The 18,439-nt window shown below is 39.0% G+C and overlaps 1 protein-coding gene and 1 long non-coding RNA gene across 3 annotated transcripts in view; one reads left to right on the top strand and one right to left on the bottom strand.

Annotated features, from left to right (window-relative positions):
• Positions 1-1,049: 1,049 nt before the first annotated feature.
• tfg (trafficking from ER to golgi regulator) overlaps positions 1,050-18,439 on the bottom strand; it is a 118,657-nt gene continuing 101,267 nt past the window's right edge. Inside the window, exons 7-8 of one of the 2 annotated variants that reach the window (XM_043701129.2) lie at positions 5,284-5,367; positions 1,050-1,903 (exon numbers count right to left, since the gene is read on the bottom strand). In XM_043701129.2, the coding sequence (XP_043557064.1) occupies positions 1,524-1,903; positions 5,284-5,367 (464 nt within the window). In that variant the 3' untranslated portion in view covers positions 1,050-1,523. The remainder of the gene's footprint in view (positions 1,904-5,283; positions 5,368-18,439) is intronic. The other variant, XM_043701130.2, reaches the window with a different exon arrangement.
• LOC148148516 (uncharacterized) overlaps positions 11,205-18,439 on the top strand; it is a 38,922-nt gene continuing 31,687 nt past the window's right edge. The window contains exon 1 of the long non-coding RNA XR_015758830.1: positions 11,205-11,327. This is a non-coding gene — a long non-coding RNA (uncharacterized LOC148148516). The remainder of the gene's footprint in view (positions 11,328-18,439) is intronic.

Genomic DNA, 18,439 nt, shown 5'->3' with positions numbered 1-18,439 from the left:
CATGTCCCATTACTACACAAGTATTTTTTGCCAGTACATTATTCCCAGTTTAAATCACGACAATAATTTGAAGTGAAGTTATTTTAGATCAATTTAAACTCCTGTGTAAATTCATCAGATGTTATAACACTTTATTATTAAATGAAGATTGAAGACTAATGCTGCTTAAAACTGAGAAAAAACATACATACATGTGAACATGCAGATTCATTCATATACACATGTAAGAACAAAACTTGAACTTTCATAAAATTAAGGTGTCCCAATGCCAATTACATCCAATTAAATATTTTTGAGCTGGAGTCACTGTTCATGTCAAGAATGCATACCTCCTCTTTTTTTTTTACAAAAGTTGCAAAAGCATATATATTTGCATCAAAATAAACTGGGCAAATACTTCAGTTTAATTGTACAAGCCAAAACAGAATTGAGCCACAAGAGGTGTAGCAGCGAAAGTACAGCAGGTGTCTCCTTGGCTTCCATAATATCCTCTATGCCAATACTGCATTTTCTGAGCATATGCCTCAAATAAATGCAAGGGAGGAAATGGAATTAAATAAAATTAAATGTTCAAAAAATGTGCAAATGCTTTGCTAGAAGCTTAAATATATTTCCAAAGAGGCTTTGGCAGTTTGATGGGTTAGGAAAGTAACACAGCACAATTATGTAGTGAAGTTTAGAACTTTAGGAAGTTGGATAAAAATTTTACAAGAAAATACTGGAAAAAGAATGACTGCACTTTGGGATTTGATCAAGGACTCTGTCGGCATTAAAGGTGCGATGAGAAACAACTTCATCTTTCTGTGTGAATACAATCTGTTTCACTTTGCAGAGGAAAAAGAAAATTGATGTCCTGATCAAAATGGTCAAAGACAGGAGACGACTTCTCCCCAACCTGAGATCAAAGTATCAAAATTTGAAAGCACACCAATCATCAGAGAAATTCTTGTTCTTTTTCCTGAAAACTAAATAAATTAACAAAATACAAATGTTATACTGAACACAAATTAGAGCCCAGACAAAAACATAAATAAATGTTTAAAATAAAATTATAAGTTTCAACATCTTTATTAGTTTCTAAGTGGATGTTACTTTTTTGTACATGTTAACTTCTAATCTCAATTTAATCAGGATATCACTTAGTACATATCGTTATTCATTTAACAATAAAAATGAATCACATCCATGGTCTACTTCCAAACTAGAGTTAAATTTCTTTGTTCTTTCGCCAAGGCAGTCTACAAAGTCAAAATCACTTAACACATTTTTAGGTTGTGTCTCAATAAAAGTTCTTATGCTATGATGCTGATACGTTTGAAAGCAGAAAATAGGAGAAAATAAATCTATTTGGTCTCTTTCCCCAGCGAACGAAATCCATTATTCTGAAGCTACTACAAGGGCTTGCTCTGCTTTAGATTATAAATTGATTTCAATCACGTAGTTTTGGACTCTCTTTGCATGGATGGAAATTATTACCTAGCAGCTGTAAGTAGACTTGCAGCTTTTCCAGCATCCCTAGAGTCTTACCGATAGCCTGGGCCAGGTTGGGTATAACCCTGAGCGAATGGGAGACGATTTCGTGCATATGGATTAGATGCAGACGGTGGTGGTGTCACATTGCTCCCTGGGGATGGTGTGAAACCCGGCCTTGGTTGGTAAGCCCCTTGTTGATTTGGACCTATACCAGGCTGGGAGGTAGGTGGCATTGTGTAGTTAGCAGGCTGAGAAGCTTGTGTTGTATAATTTTGTGGTGCATAGGAGCCCCCTTGGTACTGCTGAGTAGGCTGTGATGGTAATTGCTGGGCTTGAGTGGAGAATCCAGGTGCAGGAGCTTGGGATGCTTGCTGATTGTAAGCTTGGAACTGCTGAGCTTGCTGCTGGGAGGTTGGTTGTTGGTTATAACCTAGAAGAAAAATATAAAAATAAGTGAATGTCACCATAACTAATACACCAACAGAATAAAAAGATTCACCGAGTACAGTTTCACATAAGCAATTTTATTGATCTTGAATTTGTTGGCAGGGTTAAACAAGGGCACTTGCTGCTCACCTTGATACAAACCCTGCTGAGAGATTCAGCAATTTCCCTGGTGAGAATTTAAGTTTTAACACCATGGGCTACAACCAACTGTTATCTCTCTTGGAGAAACACCTGAATGAAACAAGTGCCAACTGATTCCTAGTTGTATGCCCATTAAAAGCAACCACATTTAAGTCAATCTCACACTTAGAACAATTTCTTGCACAATCTTTTTCAAAATGAAAAGTGTGAACAGCAAACGCTGCTGGTTTGATAAACTGTCAGTTTGTGTTCAGAATCATACCAATTCTGGATGGTCTATGCTATGCAGTAAATATGTCTAGGTTCAGTAAATTCCAGCTCAAACAATTATCAAAAAAATTGGATTTTCACTTTTATGCTATTCTACTATTATTTGGAGTAGTCCTAAAAGCTCTTCAAATTAATGAGCATTTGCAATTCTGTGTATTATACTTTGGGAAAAATATTAAGGATCAGTTATACTCGAAACATCAGCTCTTTTCTCTCCTTACAGATGCTGCAAGACTTGCTGAGATTTTCCAGCATTTTCTCTTTTTTGGTACACTTAATAGATGTATTCAAAATGAGGGACACTAATACAGCAGAACAATCTCACACACTTAGAACAATTTCTTGCACAATCTTTTTCAAAATGAAAAGTGTGAACAGCAAACGCTGCTGGTTTTCCTGTGGCAAATTGACCAGTAACTAGAGATTACCAGAGGAGCAAGCAGGACTTCTTTGTTTAGAGATAATAAGTGTGTTCAGATCTGGAAAATGCCAACTAAAAAGGGGGATGGAAGCACATCCTTTAGAATTTGCCTAAGGCAATTGGCCATACATTTGCAGGACCAACTGCAGGGTTGTAGGAAAAACACTGAGCAATAGGGCTAAATTAGACAGCTCTTTCCAAGAACTGGTACAGACAATACAAGCAAAATGACTTCCTGTTCTGTTAGGAGATTCCATAATATTCCTTTGAAATTCAGCTAGCATTATGCAGGCTGAGAGGCTTTTTGAGCGACAGGTCAAGGTGACCCGATGACCCACTGACCTTGAAAAAGTTGCCTCAATCCTATATTCTATATTCAAGAGTTCAATGCGTCAAGAGTCTGAATTCAATCGGTGTTTCCAATGTAATATTCTGACATGATGAAGGCTATTCCCAAACCCCTGACTTTGTACTCACCTTCCATCACTTTTTTTTGTACTGTAATCTTCTCCATATGTGCTTAACTAATAGGAAGTACATAGGTGCAAGACATGTCTGGTTCTGAAGGTTTAGCAGGAACCCAGACAACAAATGTATCCTTTGCAAGTACTGCTGGCTTGTAAAAATGTCTTCTTTATATTGAGCTAGTTTCATGAGCCAACAAGTAAAAAGCCCTCAGCGTCCCCATAAGTGCTCACAAAATTCCAAGCAGTGATTTCTCCTCATTCATCTTGATCATTGAACAATGAGGTATCCAAGAAACATGGAGGGTAAAAAAATAACTATGTACACATAGGACAGTCAAGACAAGTGCAAGAATCCACTAACACAGAGTGTGAGCCAGTTGAGGAAAAGTAACTGTAATCAAGCTTTTTCTTCTCAGACCTCACAATCAATCTTCAAAATTGACATTTTTTTAATTGAATTAACGTTACTTTTAAAGCAAGACAAACTACAGCTAAAAAGGGAGCAAATGAAACATCTCATAATAACTCAACATTGTTCTGCCAGGCTAAATAATAAGAAAAGCCTTGGGCATTCATGAATTGAAATTACAAAGAATCTAAGCAGGTGGAAGAGTTGCAATGAATATTATTCCTGATATAAACGTTGAGTTACTATGAGATGAGTCTGAAACTGCCAGTCTTTGGTTTGAACTTTTGCTTCCTTCTGAATGTGGTACTTTAAATTTATTTGATTAGATTAGATTAGATTCCCTACAATGTGGAAACAGGCCCTTCAGCCAAACAAGTCCACACCAACCCTCCAAAGAGTAACCCACCCAGACCCATTTCCTTCTGACTAATGCACTTAACACTATGGGCAATTTAGCGTGGTCAATTCATCTGACCTGCACATCTTTGGACTGTGGTTTATAATTCCAAACCTTGCCTTTTGATTGCTAGATTGACAGATTATTTGATAAGTCCAGCAACTGGAATGTTTTGAACATTACCATCAACTCTTCAAACAGCACACAATAATTATACTTCATTTTGTCACCATATGCTTTACACTCGTCTACATTAAATTTGGTCTGCATCATGTGCTACCCTATATGCAGTTAGAAAGCAGCCAACCCTTAAGGAAAGGGACTTACTCCATGATGGCGTCCATTCTCTGCAACATGAAGAGTTGTGAAGTTAACACACAACCACTGATGACGAAAACAGTACCGGAAAAATTACTTGGATGGGGTCAAGGTTACACTTGTTAATGCTAGCAATATCAGCACATTCCTGGCAGATTTGGCTCAGTTTGCCTTTTTTTGGAATAGTAATTTTCAATTATTTTAAAGCAACTCAATCATGTGGACAACTGGCTATCCTGGCTAAAAATACTTAACAGTAGTTTTAATGATGTATCTACTTAGAGCTTTGTTTAAAAAAAGTGCTCCAAGTTCACCACACAAAAACATCAAGGAATGTCTTTTGATACAAAGAGAGAGAAAAGAAACAATTCAGCTCAAATGGCCAACTGCAAAGTTCCATAGAAAGCTTTATTACTAATTATAAATAATATTAGCATAAATTCAAAGTCAGACTTCCACACACATACATGAAACTGCATCTTAAACTATTTTGCTTTTAAATTGGCAGTCAGTAAAAAAGAAGTCTGTCCACAAGTAAGTGATGCAGGCACAATGATTTAATATCAAAGTAAATACCTTAGTATAGGTCCTTTGTGATAGAAAAAAACCCTGCTACATTACCTGTTATTCTGTTCAATGAGATAAGAGTTATTTTCATGTAATTGAGCCAAAATGCAGCTAATCTCTCCCTCTTTATTGTACTTTGTCATACTCAACTTTTTTGTGAATGTTAGCTTAAATGTTTATTATGCCACATGTTAAATTGCTCATTTGTGCTTTTTTAAAAAAGAAATACTTAGCTAGATTTCTGCCTTTTTTAATTTTTGAGCTCAATGATACTAAACAACAAACAGTTAACAAAAGCTCCCCTTTGATAATTCCAAAGAATTTAAAACTCAGCAATGCTGACGACTTTCTTCCTTTATTGCTGCGTCCTCACCTGGGTACTGCAGTCCATACTGTGCCTGGGCCGGTGGTTGTTGAGGTGCATATCCTGGTTGCTGGTACTGCTGATACATTTGACCTATTTAACAAAAAGTAATTGAAATCACACACCACCATTATGTAGTTAGAATTAAGATTAGGACTAGGACTACATTTGCACTGTGACTTTAACATTAAACTGAACCGCAAACCCACACAGAATTCCACCTACCTCCACAGTGAAGGATTTTTTTTTAAGATTAGATTCCCTACAGTATGGAAACAGACCATCTGGCCCAACAAGCCCTCACCGACCCTCCGAAGAGTAATTCACCCAGACCCATTCCCCTACCCTATAATTCCCCTGACTAATGCACTTAACACTATGGACAATTGAGCGTGGCCAATTCACCTGACCTGCACATCTTTGGATTGTGGAGGAAACAGGAGCACCCAGAAGAAATCCACACAGACACAAGTGAGAATTTGCAAACTCCACAATGACAGTCATCCAAAGCTGCAATCAAATATGTGAGGCAGCAGTGCTAACCATTGTGCTGCCCCATGCCCACCTAAAAATGAGGTCTCAATCTGGTCGAACTACAATATGGGACTACATGCATGTTAAAGGGCTGGAGAAGTATGCAATAGAGCAAGGCAATCCCACAACTAACAGATCAAAGGTTTGCACCTACTACATCCAGTCATGAATACTGGTAGACAAAAGAATGGACACAGACAATACAAACAACCTTGCAAATAGAAGATTGCAACTTCAGAATCAACATATTCATTTATTTATCTCAACTGGCCATAAAATCATGCAGAATAATAAACAACAAACATGATACAGAGACCACACAAATATCCTTAGCTACAACGTTGGGAGAACCCAGCATGTAGTGCAAAAGGCAAAGCTGAATCAGGTTCCTAGCATCACAGATGCCAATCTTCAGCCAATTTTATCTACCCTACATGATATTAAGAAACAGCTAAAGGCAATGGAGCGCGCAAAAATTGTGGGGTCTGACGACATCCTGGCTATTATACTGAAGATTTGTGCTGCAGAACTAGCCACACTATGCTAAGCTACGACACTGCAATCTATCCAAAAATCTGTTAAATTGCCCTGACATGTCATGTCCACAAAAAGCAGGACAAATCCATTTGAATAAATTAGTAATCCATCACTCAACAGCAAAGTGATGAAATGGGTCATTAACAGTACTATTAAATGCCTCCGCTTCCCATGCTCAATTTGTATTCCACTGGAGCAACTTGGCCAAGGCTCATTTGGTTGTACCTTTCAAATTCACAACATCTACCGTCTAGAAGGACAAAAGCAACAGTGCATGGAAACACTATCACCTCCAAATTCCTCAAGTCATTCACAACCTTAAATTTAAACAACATGCTAATTCTTATTTGACCAGTCAATTAACCCTCATTTATTCTTATCATATATAGTGTTGTTTTCACCAACATAGCTTACTTAACATTCAGTCACATTAAATTCCATCCTATACTGCTTGTAGTTCACTTAATTTGATCAGATTTTCTGAAAGTGCTCTCTCATCGTTCAATGGTCTCCTCATGCAATGGTATCAAAAATATGATTTATATAACCCCAGACGTTAACAATTGTTTCAGAAAATTCAGGCATGTGAAATACTTTTAGATGTAGAGCAAACTTAATTTTAACTGGCACCTTATGTACCAGCACTCTTGATAAAGTGGCAAAAATTATACACCTCGGATACTGAAGTTTGCTATATTATTCTGTCCAATTATTATAGATTTTTGAAATTTATTTACCACATTGTAAACATACTTGTTGTTCAACTGAATGGCCACACAATATAGTTAATTGAATTTTGAGTGTTTATTCAAATATAATGATCCACTAGAATGTCTGAACAGTCAGTTGAGGGTGTGAGTGAGAAAGCTCTTTGCTGTTAAGTTTTATTTGAGTGATTTATGCTGTAGATAAAGTACAACAATGACTCCCTGCATTATGTTTCTAATACTTAGTGTATGTTTTCACATTGATTATGTGGACCCCTTCATTACCTGGAATATTTGTTCAACTGGCACAATCCTGGTTCGAGAGGTGCCAGCTAATAAAATTGCTTTGTTATGTGCATGTACACATATAATTATTAGAATTATTAAATATGGTTAAAATGGTGCTTTCGCAGCTCCATTCATGGCTAGTCAGCAATTACCAAATGTACATATTGCCACAAAGACACAGATTTCTCACACACAAGTCAAATACTAGGAAGAAGAAAATATCTCCAAATCGTTGGATCAAGGTGCTTCACCAGCATCCAAAATCTTTCCAAACAAGAAACAGTCATCCATCTGTCATCAAGTATTCACTAGCTCCATTCAAATTTACCTACTGAAATAGCCAGCACTGTTTCCACACATTCAGCATATAAATACTTGCAAAATGAAATTGAAAAAAAACATGAGTTACCAAACTTTTCCTCTAACTTATTTCCCACTCGTCAAGTTTGATTCTTGTATCATATGGAAAACTAGGAAAACAAAATCTATAATGAAAATTATGATAAGTATTTGGGGATTGACAACAAAATGGGTCAACAAGTAGTTAACAACAATACCAGACATTTGAGTAAACAGAGGTTCACGACCAAATTAGATAGCTATGAAACTAGAAAATAACAAACCTTTATTATCCATTACTTTAAACAAACTCAGACACGAATTAAAAAGGCAGAGAAAAGGTCAAAAAGAGAAAGAGATTATCACGATTTCTATTTGATTTGAGCAAGCCAATTAAAACACTGAGTTCAAATTGTACGAGTTTATTGTTGACTTTTCTACAGAGTACAGCTTCAAGCGACTGCCAGTTTCATCGCTTCTACATTACTTGATTTTTTTTCTCGTGGCGTTCTTTACTGATTGACTTCTAAACATAATCACGTCATACAGCAAAGCTTTTAAGCTTTTAATTGTGTATTTAATCTCCTGCTTCTCTCATGCCAGGTTATTCTGATTTGTGTTTTACTCCTCAGGTCTAATGTTTAGACGCTCTGAAACAAAATGTTGACTGGTCATTTCCAGAGGATCATGGTGGGCAGTTTTGATCTTCATACACAAGGAGAATATTGAAGAAAAAATTTTACAAGACATTTACCATATCGATATGCTGAAACTGTCAGGTAAGATGGAGCAAGATGCACCTGGAGAAGCTTGTGCATGAGTTTGGAGTAAGGAGCTTATTTATTAATTAGCACATTAATGAATCAAATTTTAAAAACTAGGAGAAATTCTTTGAACAGAGTGGTCAATATGTGGATCTCACTGCCATTTGGAGTAGTTAAAGCAGGTATCAATTTTACTTTTAGGGGAAAGCTTGAATAATACCCAAGGGAGAGGGGAAAACAGGGTCCTAAAGGCAGAACAGACAAAAGTTTATTAGAGTGCAAGAACACATTACATGTTTACTGCAATTCAATTTATTTCGTGAAAAGATTTCCATGATACCTGCTTATTCTTAAGATAAAATAGATTTAAGCAACTTGAATTTCACCAAGCACATTTTGGAATGTTGAGAATGATAATTAGATAGATTGGCCCAAGAGTGTTGAACACCAAGTCCAGTGCTGATTGAAATTACTTTGTATGTAGAGCGGTGGCTGTGACAGAATTGTTGTATTGTTAAAAAATGACAAGATGAAAATGATTGATCTGCTGAGGAATAAAGGAATGTATTTTCCATGATGAGACTTAGGGTCCAGCATTTCTGGATCATCTCATACCCTGTGAATGCTATGATGGTTCAAAATGGGGTCTGGAATAAATAGGCCTTGGTCCTAACAGAGGGTAACAAGCTTTAAATCTAAAGATGCAAGTTTCTTGAAGAGAGAACATGCATTTGTATAGTATTCGATGTTCCCAGACAATCCAAATTGTTTCACAACCAATTAGGTGGCTCTAAACTGCAGCCATTTTGTAACATAAAGAAATGCCAAAATCAAACTGCGCACACACAAGATCCTAAATTTAACAGCATAGGAAATCAGGAGGCTCTGCTTTCTGTGATGCGAATTGAGGACTTGCCAAGACAGAACTCCCTGATGACATTTTTCAAATTGATTTTTTTTCCCCCTGTGTACCAGAAGGTTAGTTCAGGGTTTCAACCAAATAAAACACATCCACCAGTGTAGCACTGCCTTAGTACTGTACAGAAGCACAAGTCTAGATAAGGCATTGTGTCTCTGCAACGGGTCTTGAACATAACCAGGCAAAAGTGAGGACTGCAGATACTGGAGATTAGAGTCGAGAGTGTGCTGCTGAAAAGGCTCTTCCTGATGAAGGGCTTTTACCCGAAATGTCGATTTTCCTGCTCCTCGGATGCTGCCTGACCTGCTGCGTTTTTCCAGCACCACACTCTCAACTTGAACATAACAATGTGACTCAAAAGGTGAGTGTACCGCAAAGGCATCACTGAGACCAAAACTTACTTTAATGGTTGCTGGAATAACAGTAATATTGTGTGATGGAGATGTGCTCCCTCATTTATACTTAGAGTCATAGAGCTGCACTGCATGAAAACAGATCTTTCAGTCCAATTGGTCCATGCCGACCAGATATCTTAATTTAATATAATCCCATTTGTCAGCATTTGGCCCATATCCCTCTAAACCCTTCCTATGCATATACCCATATGATTAGGAAAGGTTTAGAGGGATATGGACCAAATGCTGGTAAATGGAACTAGATTAATGGAGAATATTTGATGGCAAGGACGAGTTTGACCGAAGGATCTGTACAGCTGTCCCTCCTGTAGAGTTCTATGACTTCAAATATAAATGCGGAAACTCATTAGACCACATCTCCATCACACAATATTACTGTTATTCCAGCAATCATTAAAGTAAGTTTTGGTCTCAGTGATGCCTAAGCTTTCACTCTTACCTTTGAGTCAAATGGTTATGTACAAGCCCTGCTGCAGAGACACAATTTCTACTGTGATTGATATGCTAGTTAAATTAAGACACATGTCAGTACAAATGGTATTCTGTACTATGCAAACACAACACTGAACATTGATAATCTTGATCAAATCAGTTAGTCCAATTAATTCATCTGGATTGAATTTATACTGTGTGGTTCATTTATCCCTTCACAACACATCATAAATATCATGACCACACAGCTGGAAATTATAACAGCAATCGGCACCGTTTATTAAGTCTGCACTGAACACTACAACATTGGTCTTAGCACTTTTGAGAATTTAAGACTCTCAAAACCATAGCAGGATAATTTGGTAAGTCATAGTTTAAACATGGAGGCTGGATAGCTCAGTTGACCGGTGCCAACAATGCAGGTTTGATTTCCAGTTTGTCCAAGTTAGACTTAGGATCTTCCTCCTCATTCTGACACAAAGTGGAAGGTAATGGCAAACCACCACTGACAAAGTAAATGCCAAGAAAGCAGCTCAAGAGGAAGCAACAGCAGACAATGAGCCAGGAATCTGCCATGAGACAACAACGATTGTATACTGAGTCAATTTCAATGGTACTATTTGTTTTCTTACAAATATTAATCCCAGGTAACCAATAACTTTGAGGATGCTGCAAATTTTAATTAAGAATAGAAGGGGATCTTCCTCTCCTCTCATGAGGCGAATGCTGCACATTCACCTCTAATGTGGACCACATTCAAATGGAAATTAGACATTATGTTGCATTAATTCTCCCTGCTTCTACCACATAAACATTTTAACATCCATGTTATACTGCGCAGGCCACTGCAGAAGCAGTCAAAAGTTTGACCTTTTGGGTTTGGGTCATCCGTAGTGCTGCTACCAGCTCAAACAACCACAATTATCGTCCTTTATACAATGATGTTACTACCTTCCATCCCTAGGGTAAATGCCAAGCTGTTGTCTCCTTATCTGAGGAAGAATGTTTGGGATATGGAGGGATTGCACAAAGGATTACCAGACTGATTTCTGGGATGGCAGGACTGAAGTGTGAAGAGAGACTGATTCAGTCAAGACTGTATTCACTGGATTTAGAGGTATGGGGGGGATCTCACTGAAATGTATAAAATTCTAATGGAAGTAGACAGGACAAAAGCAGAAGGACTTTCCCAATGGCAGGGGAGTCCAGAACCAAGCATCACAGATTAAAAGTATGAGATAGGTCAGTTAGGACTGAGGTGAGGAGAAATCTCTTCACTAGAGAATGGTGAGCCTATAGAATTCTCTGCCACAGAAAGTGATTCTGTCTAAAGCATCAAATGTTTTCAAATCAGGATTTAGATATAGTTCTTAGCACTAAAGAGATCAAAGGGTATGGGAAAAACCAGGAACAGGATACTGAGTTGGATGATCAGCTATGATCATAGCGAATGGTGGGGCTGAATGGTCTGCTCCTTGTATCTGCCTTTCGATGCTTTAGCATTGATTCCATTTCCTGATCACTACATTCCAAGTCAGAAATCTATTGTTTAAAAACAACTGTCAGAATTGTTTTGAGGAGACCAAACAACTAATGGCATCAATTTAGAACAGTGCTTTGGGAGCAAAAACCTAGGAGATATGGTACTGATATTTGAATCTTAAAAAATAAAATCTATAATATTAAAAATCATTTTTTATGAGTTAGGTAAATACTTATATCTGCAGTCTTTTTCTTGTTTACACACCTGTAGTTTGTGATTTGCATGCAATTCCATAACTCAAAATTTTACAGTCAAGATATGACTTGGCCCAAGCATTCTGTTGAAGAAGTTACAGGTCAATGTCAGACAAAACCAGATGCTCCAGATGGTGGTTAAAATAAAGCAGGGGATTCATCCATCGTATTTTCACTGGACATCTGAGATTCTAAATTGCAAGTGGCAAGAACACTCATCCAACGGTGAATTGAATCCTTTTTAAATATGAAAAGCTGACAGTATGCTAATAAACATTAATGTTGTGTCAGCCCTCTGTCCAACTCCTGAAGCAACTCCTATTCTAGAAGGCCTGCTCCTTCCCCAAAAGCAGATAAATCTATCTGAACAAGGAACAGCAAAGTCTCTCATGAATTCATAGAATAATAGAATCTTTATTGTGGAAGGAGGCCATTTGGCTCATTGAGTCTGCACTGACCCTCCAATGAGCATCTACCCAGACCCAGGTCCCCACTTTATCCCTCAAATCCCACATTTACTGTGGCTAATCCACTTAGCCTGCACATCCCTGGGTGCTATGGGGCGAAATGTTATACCTGAAACATTTTCTTCTCTTTCTGATGCTGCCTGTCTTGCGTTCTTCCAGACTCCTGCTCGTCTGCTTTGGATTCCAGTATCTGCAGCTTTTTTTTGTCTCTAACAGGACAGTTAGCAAGGCCAATCCACCTAACCTGCACATTTTTGGATTGCAGTTGACTGAACTGACTGAAGTCATAACAGCATTTCCCTTGAGTGGCAATGCTGTTGTATTGTACAGACTCCTGACTAAACCAGTGTACGGGCAAAGCTAATTCATTTTGAGACATGCTTTTAATACCTGGAGATTAAAGAGGTGCACAGATCACTTACAGGGCTTTTGCATTGCTTTCCTTTCACAAAATGGAGTTGATGGGTCACTGTTACAGACTAGAAGTGTGTGTCCAGCGAGTTCCGACAGGAGTCAATGTTAAGCCGCTTGCTGATTGAGGTTTATCTAAATGATTTAGACTTAAATCTAGGAGATGACACAAAAACTGACGGAATGATAAATAGTGAGGAGGATAGCCTTAGATTACAGGAAGATATAGACTGGTCAGATGGGTTGATCAGTGGCAAATGGAAGTCAGTTCAGATAAGTGTGAGGGGTTACACTTGGGTATGACAAATAAAGCAAGCTTAAATGATGAACAACAGAACCTTGAGAAGCACAGAGGATTACAGAGAACTTGGTGTGCATATACACCAGTCCCTTAAGAGATCAGGTAGGTGGACAATGTAGTTAACACAACACAAGGGGAGTCCAGAACTAGACAGCATAGGTTTAGGGTGAGAGGGGGACAAATTTCGAAGGGACCTAAGGGGCAACTTTTTCACGCAAAGGGTGGTACATGTATATAATGAGCTGCCAGAGTAAGTGGTGAAGGCTAGTATAATTGTAACATTTAAAAGGCATCTGGATGGGTATATGAATAGGGAGGGTTTGGAGGGATATGGGCCAAGTGCTGGCAAATGTGACTAGATTAGATTAGGATATTTGGTTGGCATGGACAAGTTGGACCGAAGGGTCTGTTTCCATGCTAGACATCACTATGACCCTATGACTCTACGAAATGCCTTCATTAGCCAAGGCATAGAATTTAAGCACAAGGCAGTTCTGCTGAAAAGGTATAAAACACTGGTTAGACCACAGCGAGAGTGTGTGCAGTTCTGGAATCCACACTATTGGAGTAATGTGACACCATCGGACAGGGTGCCGAGGAGACTTATCATGATGGTGCCCAGATTGCAGAATATCAGTTATGAAGAAAAATTGGATAGACTAGGGTTGTTTTCCTTACAGCAGAGGAGATCAAGGGACGACATGATTGAGATGATGTATAAAATATGAGCATAGGAGAGCATAGACAGGAATAAACCTTTCCCCAACATGAAGGGGAAATAAAAGAGCATCTTTTGCAAATTTCTTACCAGCACTTCATTACCTTACCTAGAAATGGCTCAATGCCAAGCTACGCTTTAGAATACCCTTTGCTTAAATGGATTCAGCTTGACTTCAGCTTCCAAGAAGTCAAATATGCTAACTTGATATGCAGATTCTACAGCTAATTTTACATTTTGAAAAGTAATCAGCTAATGGAAGTGAGAGAAGACTGGTGTCATGGAAAAATCCCTGGCACATGATGCAAACTTATAAGCCAGAAACTGGAAGTTACATTGGCAGTCAACCAGGACCATTGATGCAGGGTTTACAGCAAAAAGATCTTTTACAGATTAGACTATGGAAAGTTATTTATTGAAACGGATTAATTTTGAACAAAACTTGCTCCATCAAAGTGACCATGTGATTTGTTTTATTAGAAACAGAAACCAAATAAATTGTGACCTAAAATATAAATTATCAAGTATACTGTCACTTGATATAAAATATAATTGATTTAAACCAGTGTTGGCCAAATCAGATCAAACACTTAGATTAGATTAGATTAGATTAGATTAGATTAGATAGATTAGATTACTTACAGTGTGGAAACAGGCCCTTCGGCCCATCAAGTCCACACCGCCCCGCCGAAGCGCAACACACCCATACATTTACCCCTTACCTAACACTACGGGCAATTTAGCATGGCCAATTCACCTGACCCCTGCACATTTTTGGACTGTGGGAGGAAACCGGAGCACCCGGAGGAAACCCACGCAGACACGGGGAGAACGTGCAAACTCCACACAGTCAGTCGCCTGAGGCGGGAATTGAACCCGGCTCTCTGGCGCTGTGAGGCAGCAGTGCTAACCACTGTGCCACCGTGCCACCCAGTGGCATCTTTTTCACACAATCCAAAATAGACAGAAATGGCAAATCAAGTGTACTATAAATCTTGGACATGAACATGATTACCCATTAGCACTTGATAAGAACTGGGGACATCATAATTTACTGAAAGCAAATACAAACAAGAGCCACTTGACCCTTCAATCCAACTCCACCACTTATTAAGATCAAGGGAACTCTGATTTTAACCTCAACCCTGCAGTCCTGCATGCCCTTGACAACCTTTCATTCCCTTGGAGGTCAAGAATCGATAAACCTCGGCCTTAAAAATAATAAAAGATTTTGCATCCAAAGATTTACAACCCTCTATTTACTTTTCCCTTGTCTTAAATGTGTGACCCCTTATTTTTAAACCGTGACCCCTATTTTTAGATTATCCCACAAGAAACATCCTTTTCACCTCCAACTCCATCCAGTCAAGTCTCCTCAGGATGTTTCAATTGTCACCTCTGACTCGTCTCGAATCCGGGGGATACAAGCCTAGCCTGTCTACTCTTTACATATAAGGCAGTGCTGATTTGTGCAATATTTATGTATTCTCTCTTTTAGCAAGTATATTTTGAGCTTCATGCCAACTTTCATCCACAGAGTATATCTTGACAAAGTTCCAGAAATTATTTCGACCACACAATTGCATGGCAAGTCATAATTTTGTTTAAGGGTCCAAAGAAAACTTCAATAAACAAGCTCAGATTTTGAAAACTGTAATACAGGAAACCATATTATTAACTTAGTTTCTAAATGATTAAGAGTCAATGACCAACACGATTTGGAGATACTGGTGTTGGACTGGAGTGTACAAAGTTAAAAATCACACAATAGAGGATCCAAGAGGGCAGCGATCTGAGAAGATCACACTGCAGAGCTCCGCATTGCTTTACAAGTGGGATGAACCTTTAAGCCATCCAACCCAGGCCATCGCGATATCTTGGGACTCCGGAAAGATCGTGGAGTCCCAAAAACTTCTAAACATTAACTTATTTGTGTTTCCAGCCATCCAGAGATGTCGAAAAAGGGAGGAGGTGCATCTGAGGCAGAGTCTGCAGCACAGCCTGCAGGATCCTCTGAGTCGAGTACTTTCCAGGCCCTGTTGAATGAGTTCTCGAAATCTCGCGAGGTGCTGGGGAAACGAAATGAAAAGAAGCTGTCTCCAATCTCTCTCATGCTGCAGAAGCATAAGCAACAACTGGGAGACCTGGAGAAGAGGATATGGTGGAGCACAGGGTCACAGTGGTGGAAGCTGATGCCAGTTCATCCAAGGATAGGATCCAAGCCCTGGAGACGCAGGTCCGTAATTTGCGTGACCAAGTGGATGATCTTGAGAACAAGGGCAGGAGAAAAAGAACATTCGGATCATTGCTTTGTCTGAGGGTAAGGAAGGTGAGCAGCCTGCGGAATTTATTGAGGATTGGCTGCCGAAATTCCTTGACTTGGAGGCTGGCACAAGAGGATTGAAGATAGAGAGGGCTCACTGCGTTGCAGAGTGGAGATCAGGCCTGGGTCAACGTCCTTGTCCTCTCCTGGTGCGGTTCCATCATTACTGAGATAAGGAGAGAGTCATGGAGGCGAAGCATCCGAAGGTCCTAATTTACGAGGGCTCTAAGATCATTTGCTTCAGGTCTTCTCAGTGGCGGTGATCCAGAAACAAAAATCTTTTAGACTGTGTCAAAAGAAGACTGACAGAGCTTGGGTTTCAGTACTCCGAGGTATCCAGCAGTGCCTCGGATCACTTTAGATGGAGCCATACATCTCTTTGACATGTTGGAGAAGGCAAGAGACTTTGTGGACAAACTAACCTAATTTGAACAATTTTAGCATATATAAAGAGTGTTGTTTGTGTATGTCTTTATCGTTTTGGAAAAGAAATGGAAGAAGTCCAATTGGAGCTTAGTCTTTCTTTTTTTCGCTATTGATAATAATTTGGTTTAAACTATGTTTGGCGGCAGTTGAGATGTACATTTTCAGTTTTTAAGTTAGGATATACCAAAGGATAGGGGTATTTATTCCCTTTTTTTTCAAAGAGAAAATGTTTTTATTCATGATGGTATTCTTATGGGGTGTTTATTCTTTTCTGCTTGTGTTTGCAGTGCGGCTCTTGCTAGGAGAAGTGAAGGTGGTTGGGATGTCTAGATGCCTACTTATGGGCAGTTTGGGATGGATATTTGCCCCCTCTAGACAGGGGGTGAGTTCCCCTACTCAGCGATGTTGGCGCTTTATATGTCGGTTTGTTTTTTGGATTTTGTTTTTTTTATTCTCAATAGTTTTGTTAAATGTAGTGGTTTTACTTTATGCAGTTTTTCTATTTGGTGGATCATGTGACACTAAGGCTCAGCTGTTTGTGGTTCAGGTTCCTCCTCTCTGGAATTTAAATGTTATTGCAGAAGATTATGGCTAATGATTTGATTAAATGGTGTACCTGGAATATCATGGGAAGTCACTCACTGATTAAGAGGAAGAAGGTACTCTTGAGTCTAAGAAAGAAGGTGAATATTGCTTTGTTACAGGAGACACATTTGGATGACAAGGAGCATTTGGAGTGGCTTTGACTGAGTTTATTTTTCATCACTGAATACCAGAAGTAGGGAAGTGGCTATATTGGTTAGGAAGAATCTCCCATTTAAAGACCCATACGGGAGGGTTTGTAATTCTTACAGCCCTGATAAATGGGGAAGAATATGGTGTTTTAAATGTTTATTGCCCTCCAGCTCATCCCCTTAAATTTTTGGTAGAGGCTTATTCTAAACTGATAACTCTCGAGTCCTGGCACATCATTATAGGGGGAGATTTTAACTGCTTCATGGATCCCACAATAGACAGGTTGCCTAAATATCCTGCGATACCCTCTGTTCAAACTAAACAGTTAGTGGGCCTGTGTGGAGAGTTAGGGTTGGTGGACATCTGGAGGCGTCTCCACCCTACAGGTAGGGATTTTATATTTTTCTCCAATCTGCACAGATGTCACACCAGGATTGATATTTTTCTGACCCCTGCAGTAACCCTGGATTTGGTGGCATCTTGTGCGATTGGTAATATTACCATCTCTGATCATGCTCCAGTGTACCTTATGGTTAAGATTAAGGACATTACAGTGGGTTCGAGGTACTGGCAAATCCTCAAGGATAAGAAGTTTGTGGAGTATTTCTCTCGGGAATTTCGGGTGTTCGTAGACATCAACACAGGCTTGGTTGATAGCTCATCCGTCCTCTGGAAAACTACCAAAGCCTATGCTAGGAGGTTAGTTATTTCATATTCCGCCAGTAGGAAGCGGCAGAAGGGTGAGCAGTAATGTCTCCTTGAAGCACGGTTAAAAGCAGCCGAGAAGGCCTACTTTGACAGACCCTCGTTGGTCAAACTACAAAGGATTATGGCACTATGGTCTGCATTAAATTCCGTGCTCATGCAGATGGCAAAGAAGGAGCTGGTTTTGCAAAGCAAAGGTTATATGAGCAAGGTGACAAGCCGGACAAATACTGTTCAAAGTCCATTTTATCCAATTATCTGGAAAAATTAAACAAGATCTTCAAAGATGGGAGGCACTTCCAGTCTCGTGGTTGGGTCGGATAGCACTTATTAAGATGAATATTCTCCCCTGTTTGCTATACTCTATACAGATACTTCCCCTGATTTTCAATAAGCAAACACCCAG

Source organism: Chiloscyllium plagiosum, unplaced genomic scaffold (assembly GCF_037043375.1).
Source record: "Chiloscyllium plagiosum isolate Xiang-an unplaced genomic scaffold, Cpla_swu_hap1 HiC_scaffold_12, whole genome shotgun sequence".
In the NCBI taxonomy this organism is placed as follows: domain Eukaryota; kingdom Metazoa; phylum Chordata; class Chondrichthyes; order Orectolobiformes; family Hemiscylliidae; genus Chiloscyllium; species Chiloscyllium plagiosum.
Note: the sequence above shows the minus strand (reverse complement) of the source record. Positions and strands in the feature narration are given on the sequence as shown.